This window comes from Calliopsis andreniformis, chromosome 3 (genome assembly GCF_051401765.1).
Source record: "Calliopsis andreniformis isolate RMS-2024a chromosome 3, iyCalAndr_principal, whole genome shotgun sequence".
NCBI classification, from domain to species: Eukaryota; Metazoa; Arthropoda; class Insecta; order Hymenoptera; family Andrenidae; genus Calliopsis; species Calliopsis andreniformis.
In genome coordinates this window covers 28,897,992-28,907,816 of record NC_135064.1, presented here as the reverse complement: position 1 = coordinate 28,907,816, position 9,825 = coordinate 28,897,992, and the positions used below count along the sequence as shown (strand labels likewise).

General features: G+C 40.1%; 1 protein-coding gene across 1 annotated transcript; it reads left to right on the top strand.

Annotated features, from left to right (window-relative positions):
* The first annotated feature begins 979 nt into the window (after positions 1-979).
* Positions 980-1,560, top strand: LOC143177380 (uncharacterized). The gene is made up of 4 exons (XM_076375254.1): positions 980-1,024; positions 1,122-1,127; positions 1,184-1,291; positions 1,402-1,560. The coding sequence occupies exons 1-4, from the start codon at positions 980-982 to the stop codon at positions 1,558-1,560; spliced, it is 318 nt and encodes a 105-aa protein (XP_076231369.1).
* Positions 1,561-9,825: the final 8,265 nt, after the last annotated feature.

The following is a 9,825-nucleotide window of genomic DNA, read 5'->3' as shown; positions in this document are numbered from 1 at the left end:
TATTTATATACATGTACAGTTATAAAACAATAAAGTCAAGTTTTCATGAAAATGGAAACGTACTTCGGAATACATATTATTTAATTCGGGAGTAAGACGTCCATAAATGATAGGAATTCGTTGAATCAATTGAAATTTGTAATTTATGATCAACTACAAATACGATCTATCGGTTCTGGAAAACATAATCATAATATACTAATAATCGTTTCATTTTCGAAAATTCAAAAAGAAATTTTGAAAATGCATAATGAAACAAGTAGTTTTTTCTACTATTATTAGCTTTTATTTTAGCCAGGGACGAATCTGCTGAATTTCACATCTGCTACATAATTGCGCAGAAAAGGACTCTCGCTACATCCGGTAACGGCATAGTAGTAACCCACCTGGAGTATATCCAACGCAATTCCCACCAAACACGCTCCAAACTACGAACGAGCATTCAAATAAAAGGTGACGAACTTCAACGTAGTCTGTTCTTTCAAACTACTTTCTGTATCTATAGCATTCAGTCCTGCAAAATTATTAAAAAAAAATACTGGCACAGTCACTTTTTCGTGCATTATGTCTACACTTTTTGTATAATTCTTTGATTATATTGCAAACGCCCTAAATATTTGAGATTAATATTGTGTAGACAGTGACAAATGTGTCAGAAATAGCAGTTAAAAACAAATTATGATATTTTACTCCACTACTTTGCCCTAGAAGTCTGCTTTAAAATATCCACAATTCAGTCCAAAATATACTACATTATTTTTTACATTTAAGTCTTTTTCTAAGTATACAATAATAACATAACATAATATTTATGCCATGCCTGACAGTATGCTGCAATCCAAACTTCGTGCGCATATTACATGTACGCTATCTAAATCTCTAATTCGCTGTTATTTTTACAACAGTAATTAACATTGTACCTATATAATTACCTACAAATACCAATAAGAAAGACATTCTAACACAATAGCGGAAAATCATGCTACTCTCCCATTTAATTCGATTCAATGAATCACTTTTACTCGCATCTTCAAGCGTTGCTAATATTATACAATTAACGGCGAACGCGATGCAATAGCTATAATGAAAAAAAGAAACGCATAAGTATGATGATTTCATAGCATCGAGTAGACTCTCTATCTACCTGTCTACGTCTACATATAAACCCGTGTGAAACCGGAAGTGTCGAAAGGGCAGTCTAAAACCTCCTTCGCAACGGTTGTATTCTTATCTAATAACCCGACAGTTCAAACGCCGCGATATCTTGTCGTCCACAGATAGGAAAGCGAAGGTAAGTACACAACGCTGACTGAGGGTCGTAGAAAGGGAAGCCACAAAACGAAGTTGCATTTGTTCAGGCTGCCAAGAAACGGATAGTATTTTCATTCTTTCTCTTTTCAGTTGAAAACTTTTTTCGATATTTTTGCTGGAAATTTAACTTGTTTTGGCGTGACAAGAGCCACATCCATGTACAGATATGGACATGTGTGGACTACGTATCAGAAATACTTGAAAGCCATATCCTCCATAATGATTGCTATTAGGATTACCAATTTATGAACCGAGAAATTGTCCATCTTTGAGCTGCTGCAACTTTGCGAAAAAAGATGAAACAGCGGCGAGCCTAGACTTATTTCAAAGGATAAAGCCTCTACTTTTCCACTCCTGTATTGAATCTTCTTGGGGACGCCTTTATACTTTAATGAGGAAGGGGCAAGAGAAAGGTATTTTCCCAGAACATTTTTCTACGCAGGAGGATTTCTAAAACCTAAAATCGAGAATAGATACGTAGGTATGTAAAAGAGTCACATGCGGCTCGCAAGCTACAGTTTCACACCATCGTTAGATTAGATACTGTGAAAAAAGTACGTATAATAAATGCGAGTTCTTAAAATGAGTGTACGATGACTTTTTCATTTTCAGTAAACATCATTTCCTACTTTGAATACTTTACAATTTCAACGGTTCTTAAAAATTGCATTTGAAAATGGTTATACAACGTTAGAAATGGTACTATGTTACCATTGATACTCTTACAATTACTCACTCTATGATCGACTTCATCTAAAGTTTCACAATTGGAGCATCGTCGATATTGGTGGCGTCGTAGCTCGTTTTTGCAAAAGGACAGACGGTTTCAGCAAAGGTCTGCAGTTGGGAAAGCATAGGACGCGCGACGATTCGGTTGCCCAAAATTCGTCGAACCCGTAGCCAAATTTAGACAGCGAGCGCTCTATACTTGACCTTAATGGCATTCGTCCAATGGCATGTTCTTTGCGGTGGTCCAAACGCTTTCTCCCTTCGTACCTACCCTAGCAACGACTTTCGATAGCAAATTTCGAAATATTCCCAATGATAAATCGGACGAGACAATTACCGTTTCTTATCAATTTCCATCTAATTCCCGAAAAAATGTCACAATCGCGTATCCCTTTGAACGACATCACCCTAGTCAAAATACTAACGCCTCGCTTATGTTCGACGTTAGCAGAAAATAATCCAAAATCAATACTATTCGATAATTTGTCGACGATAGACGATCGTAATTTTGCTAGGCCGATCCGGCGCGGAGCGACGTGACGTAATCCTACAGATCCAATCAGAATGCTTGAAAGCATGGATGGAATGCAATCTATCGCAGCGAAACAGCGAAAGCGCCACCCGCTATCGGCAATTTTCACTTCGAAATTTGACAATGCTCCAACCTACACTATGACCACAAAACTTTCAATGGAACAATCAAATTTCTTCGATATCGACTTATCCGTAGCCCTGTTCATAGCTAGCTAAGCACATTTTCTTTCTGTACCTACTGTTACAAATGTAACAATTGAAAATTATACAATTACTTCAGCTACTTCATTTTAAGAAACAATTGTGATAGGACGTAGAGAAAAGCGACGAGAACTACTAGATAGGTATTGTAGAGATAACTTATCGAGATATCGAAATTGCTTATTTCCAAGGAATTACTCGAGCCAATTATCAATAAAGCATTTATCCGACAACTGGCAATACACATAGTTCAAGTTGAATTAAAAAGCAAGGCATTCATTTTGAAAGAAATATTTCAATGGACAAAGGAAAGTTGGTACCCCTGCCTGACAATGACCAGAACGCGTTTCGTTTTCAATACAGTTATTTTAAAAGAGAGAGATTTGGTACCTGAACAAAGAAAAACTGTACAACATTCAATGTAGCGGATCTTTTCATCCTTATATTATTTTACCTCCAATTATAGGTACGTATATTTAACTGGAATGCATCCTATCGTTTTCTCTTGACTTTAAAACTCATATCCTGTACACACCTGAAGGAACGGAACATATAGATATCATTCTGATCGCAAGGGTAATGTCTGGAAAGTACTTGTTCGGATTTACTTGAAAAGCATGAAATATTCGAATGGAGTTGATGAAAATCATGCACCTAACGTAACGATATGAAAATTTTCGCTTATAGTGAGGCGATTGTAGCGTACCTGTCTACGTTGTTATTCTTAAAGCTGACCATCCTACTCGAGACAACTTCCTTCATAACCGGTGCGACAAGCACTTTTTCGCCCTCGTTAAGCACTAGCCTGGTAGTACTTGAACCACCAGACGCCACGTATGTCAAGTCGCAGAGGCGAAAAAAAGCATCGTCGTCACGTGCACGAGACTCCGAAAAAGCAACGACTCGCGCGTCCTTTCCAGACCGCGTTTCCGGACCGACTGGAGAGGAGCCACGCTTCGCGGCCCATCTACCCCCACCCTCACTCTACCCTCTCCCCCTGACGTTAAGGTGTCTAATTGCAAGCGACAAGCGAACCAGCTGACACGTCCCCCTTTTTCTTGTCATTTTCCACTCGTCTCCGATCACGACCCAATCGCGATCGAACGTTAGTTACTTCTCGACCACCCTGTTTGCTGGCAACGTAGGCAGTGCAGGACCCAGGATCCCCAGGAACGTGCCAATAGTGTCAATAGCTTAATAACTGTCTCTGCCAACAATTCAAATTTCTCCATATTGAAGAGGAGAGCTTCTCCGTCCCTCGTTTTCCTCGTTGCTCAGAGGACTTAGTATGCTTTGAAAGCGCTACGGTCGAAAATGTAATATCGTCTCCCGAATATTTTAGTACCGTCAATTCCAAACCGACAAGAAGCAGGCGCAATAGTTGACATCGACCTACTAAATGACTCCTTTGAGCGGTAGTTGTTCGTTTGTAACGTTAACGAGTTTGTTATACTGCATGTAGTAGAGTGGAAGTATCGTCAAAGGTGCGAAACACGCGACGTTCATTTCGACTTTCGTTCAAATCGAAACTCTATCCAAGACTAGCAAAGCTTTTCGGAGGTGGCAATTGAACTTTCGTGTCACGTCGATCTCTTCTTTTTCGAAGAGAATTCCTTCGCCTACCCAAACCCTCCAACTTTTCGGCTGACTTCAAAGCCGTTCATGTAAAATTCCATGAAAATGTCGCGCATCCTTTCCAACTTTCTACATTCATTCGCTATTTATGAAACTCCCTCCGTTTTCCATTCTTTCATCTTCGCGCCATCATGTCGGTATCATCTTTATCCAATAAAATTTCATGCAAAGATATACAGTTGTTAGAAGGAATCATCTAGTTATTAGACAACACAGAACGCTCTTGTAAAATAGAATTTAAAGTACTTGCAAACCTTGCTAAGTACATACTACGTATTTGCGCGTTAACGATGAGACAGGCGGTCAGTGTTCCAGAATACCGAATTAACGTTGAATTGCGTGTTAAAAAAGGACACAGAACTAAGGAGACTCTGTGTCTGAAGGTAAACATGCATCGTTTTGTATGCGTTGAATACACCTGACAAGGAGAAAATGAGGCGAGGGCGCGACGTTGAATGGCGTTCAAGCGTACAGGTGAACAGCTCAGGTAAAAGGGTCCTTTTCTTCGGTAGCCATTGTTACGAAACGCATCGGTGAATCGGTCGAAATACATATTCACGACAAGGGGAGCCAGCGAATGAACGCAGGTATGCATGCGCCCTCTTTAATTTATTTCGTGGAACTCTGGAAGGTCAAAGGAGCGCAATTTTCTTTTACGCGCTTCTCCGTCAGAAGTGGAACAACTTTGGGGTTAGGTATAAAAGACAAAAGGAGAGTTTATTGAAGAAACGGGGAATTCGTTGCCACGTACATATTTTCGCAGAAAATACGACGCTATCGACTGATAAAATATCTACCGTTGCTCACTGTTTACTACTGAAAAAGGAAGAAGCGAAGGATATGTTCTGGCAGGATTTTGGCTTACAGGTCCATGCACGTGCAGCTCGTTCCTTCTAAACCAGTAAACTTCTTCCCAGATTTTATATTTACGGGTAAAGTTGCGACATCGTTCACTGAAAAAATATTCGGTAGTACGTATGCTCGCCTTGAAAAACGTCGAGTTACCGCTGAAAATTGACCCGCACGAAGAGCAACTAATGTCTTACGAAAAATGTATGTTCAGAAAATACAACTAAGCGCTCCGACAATTTTTCAAACAACGAAGACACAGACACTCTAAGAGTACATATAATAAATAAATTCAGAATCTAGTCCATTACCTTAGCCTTTCCCTAATGGTTTCAACGAAAAAAAGGAATATTACTGGAGAGTCTGAGTGTTGGGTCAAACATCTGGCCCGTCCTCCACGGAACTTTGGTTCCATGAGACTTTGTATAGGTTCTCTCGAAAAGTCTAGCCATTTCAGGGGACACCGGCACGAGAACTTCCTTCGAGAACATGTACATATACATACAATTTACAAGCAGTGTCCTTTCCATTCGCGATGCCCTGCGGCCATTCTCACGGCTGCGGCCGTCTGGCCATCACGTGGCGCAAAGCTTTTCTGCCGTTTACGATCGGTTCTCCTACGAATTCGAAGCACATTTCAAACATATGCACGTTACAAAGACGACGTTTTTTCCATGTTCTCAAGAAACGCTCAAATTGAGTTCTACAGAGTGCTACCTTTCTCTACATGTACATGTACATGTAGGTCTTTCGAGTTTCCCAAAGCCTTAAGCTATTCCAAACTGCATCAACGTATAGAAGTACTTCCTAAGTAACTGCAAATTAAATGGGGATCGCAATTCTATTTAAAAATTGTAGTGATAAATCTAGATCGTGTTCGAAGGGACATCTTGTGAGGCACGAACAGTGAGTACTGCTTGATTCTACGTTAGAAACTCAAATCAGTCGAGTAACTTTGACAATCATCAAGGCTACTACCTTGCGTACTACTGTGGGAAATAGCAAAGAGATAGATTAATAATTTTGAATTTCCACATCTGCCTCCTGCGTTTGACCATTTTCAAGTATCACCACACACCTACAACTTGCAAGTTGCATCGATCCGCCGCGCTGCACCGCGCTGCACCGCGCTGCATCGCGCCGCAATAACTTTGCTACTCGTATAATAAAACTTCGAGACGGAACGTTTCTACCTAATGACCGTAATTTGCTCCAGATAACGAATTCACCGATCACACAAACGTTACGTTCTCAAGATTATCACACGTTTATGATTCCTCGAGTGTATCGTTTGACAAAAGGCACAATTCCTTGTTCGTTATAGCGTCGCGCAAGTGATTGCAGTTTAATTGTCATGCAAAACCTCACACGAATCAAAATCTTACGCTCGTAACAGGTTTATCTTGCGCGTTATTGCTGTTTCTTTAATCGCGACAGTCTCAGATATGAAATGTTACAGCACGTGTACCTTAGAAAACATTAAATGATCAATTTTAATGTCGTTTATCGGTTAAAGAAGGGAAGCAAAGAGGTGGGTAACCTCAACCTGAAGGATTTCATATTCTTGGCTTCTCCGTATTTACTTTCCCTGTCCGAGGGTAAACGTACACCCTACGCCCCAAGGAAGTTCGACTCATTGTCAGTGGGATGGTTAAACCGCTATCCCACAAGTACATAAGAGGCTTAAAATAAAGGGAGAGGGGGCTGGCTTAGTCTTATTAGCGAGCCATCGGCCGGATAGGTAGGTATGTGACCGTTGAATTTGCAATCCTCTTAACTACCGTACTTGCATATTCTCCTACCTGTTTTTTCTGCTTTCACCGCTAACTTTCTTTTTATTTCGCTTGGAAAACGAATAGGTATAGAAGTTCAAACAGAGTAGAGAACTTTTCTGCCAATCAGAGCGAAAAATGAGGTTCTTTTTGGCGAGAAATGAAATTGCAAGGACGTCTTTTCTATTAAACAAATTTCGTGTGCAATAAGACACTAGATGAAACATGCAGGGTAGACAGTACAGAACTCTCACGTTCAGTACCGCTTGGCATATCGAGAATGCATGTAAAGACCTGAGGGCCTCTAATGGATAGCGAATCAAAGTTTTTCCTGCGGTAGATCTTTCGCTCCGCTCTTGGTCCGTTACTGGGAGCCAAAAATCGCTGTTTCGAACACCTTTGCACTGTATCCTGAGAGCAGAGCAGGTATACATATACCTACCTATATAAGTTTACCTCATAGAGTGCACAATAAAAAGTAGAAAAATCGAGAGAACAAGGAGGCAATGGACGCTAGAGAAAGTGGATGAAAGCTGGGGTAGATAAAGCGAAGGGCGAGTAGGAGAAACCGCTTTTTTTTTTTTTTTTTTTATGAACATTTTCGGAGTAACCGCATATTCCCTGAGCAATTACGTGTCACTCATTCAGCCCTTTGTAACTTTCAAATCTCAGCCGTTAATTTTTTTAAAAGTACCCCATGTTCAATTTAGTCTCTACGCTCCATACTTTGGATGACGTTTAGTCGCCACATTCAGACACATACAGGAAATCCTACTTTCAATCTTTTCATCGTCTAACATAGCTCAACAATCTCTAGAATCTGTTCGGGTTACAGACGCAGAATTATTTATTGATCGTGCCAATATTCAGGAGGAAACAGTAATTTGATAAATAATGAGGAAGCGCATAGTACCAGTGCAAACTTCCATAAATGGGTTTCGTGGGTGAAAGAGGAAGTTCAGCCGACGAAACTTACACCCGCTCCCTCCTCGATGAAAGCATCATGGCAGCCCAAGTTCTCAGAGGTATTGGTTCTAGGGGACAAATCATTCCCGCCGATAGAAACGAAAAATTCTCCAGCGCCAGCGCAGAGGTTCGATGCTCACAGCCAACCAACAATTCTCCCGTTCAATTTTTCCTCGGTTAGAACTCCACGTCTCAAGCTTGTTCTTCGACAAAAAGAGTCGCGAAGGCCCGCAACCAGCTGCCCCTGACGTTTTATTAATTGAATCGTGAAATAACGTATTGCTGCTTGTGCCGCCTGGTCAGTAAAAACAATCAACGACACCACCTCTTACGTACATAATCTACACTTTATTTCATGTTTCTTTTTTTTGCGTTAATCGGTTATACCACGTATGCACCTTTCAAATATCGTTCACCAACGCTAATGATTTCTTTATCTCTCGGTCAAGTACTGAACAACATTCATAAAAGTCGGCACAAACCACAAAAGTCTTAAAACCTCAAGTTCGCAATTTATTGCTGCTAATCGACAAAATATCGAGGACAGTTAAAAATACTATTTATGCAGACATTCGCAGAAAAAGAACTGTTGCGACTGAAATAAAAGATGAAAATTTACGTAATTCATAGCGTGACGTGAGTGTATCTGAAAGCAAATCTGCCCAACCCAAAATCTTGTTTATTTGTAAATTGAAAAACTCGCTCAGTTATGTTCGACACTGTTATTGATTCCTCAAACGCGAAACTACTTTTAAGCATTAAAGAACATTTGTAGGGCACTACACACAAGATCACGAGATCATAATTGTATCATATTTCACGTCTTGCGTTCTTCGCTCTTCGAACGATAATCTCGACTCGTCTGTGGTTTTTCAGACAAGCGAGTACCTCGGTTAAACGAGTGGGTAAAGGAAAAATGAACGTCCCCTAGCAAAATGAAATTTTAATGGCCTTCTTTGTCGTTGAACTCGGCGAGAGAGAGCTTGGAGGAAAAGTTGCTACATTTCCACAGCCTGACTCGAGCAGGCCCAAATTCTTTTAACCGACAATGAAAATAACTACAATCACTTACGAATAAAAAACGATTTTCCCCGAATTTTTTTCTAGATATATAAAAAATTGCAATTACACCATCTTTTTCAAAGTTATTATCGACCGAAGTATAACACTTTACTTGTAAGTAAACGCGTCTTTTCTGCAAGGGTTGTTACTTTATCGTGAGTAAGCTGTCGTCAAGTACAGGATAGTACCACGTACTCGTTAACCTACTTAACAGACGTTTCATGAGAGCACGTCGACTAGGTTGCTACAGTAAATATTATATATCTGTCGTTTAGTGTCCTCGTGGGCTTACGTAATCTTGGATTGCTATTATAGACAAAAAAGAACGAGTTTGTAATTTGACTCTATTTTCCAGCTAAACTAGTATCTATGCTCCTCCCTAGCACACGCTAAAGATACATGGTGCTTATTGTATCTTCTCAAAGTGTCTCCTCAAAACTGTACCGATTAAACGATTTTCAAATTATTCCCTGCTACTGCACTCAACTTAATTATCAGTCAACATATTTCCTAGAGCCGCGTGACATTGCCGGAAATGAATAAATATCCGGGCGGAAATTTGTCGCGGAGCATCTGCTCAATCAATCTCGGTTACACGCCTTACTATTACATGTTAGTCGATTCTTCAGTGAAGCTTCGACGTACCGATAACTTAGCTTACCCCATATTGGATTGTAATTTGGCCGACAAGTAAAATATTACTCAATTCTATTCGTATTTTTGTAGACTACATTAATGAATCGTAAATTAGTGGTTCTGATTAAGA

Excerpts from the sequence above, each read along its gene's own strand:
- LOC143177380 (XM_076375254.1), top strand. The coding sequence starts at position 980 with ATGCTACTCTCCCATTTAATTCGATTCAATGAATCACTTTTACTC. Across the intron at positions 1,292-1,401 it reads CCACAGATAGGAAAGCGAAG|TTGAAAACTTTTTTCGATAT; the intron begins GTAAGTACACAA and ends TTCTCTTTTCAG.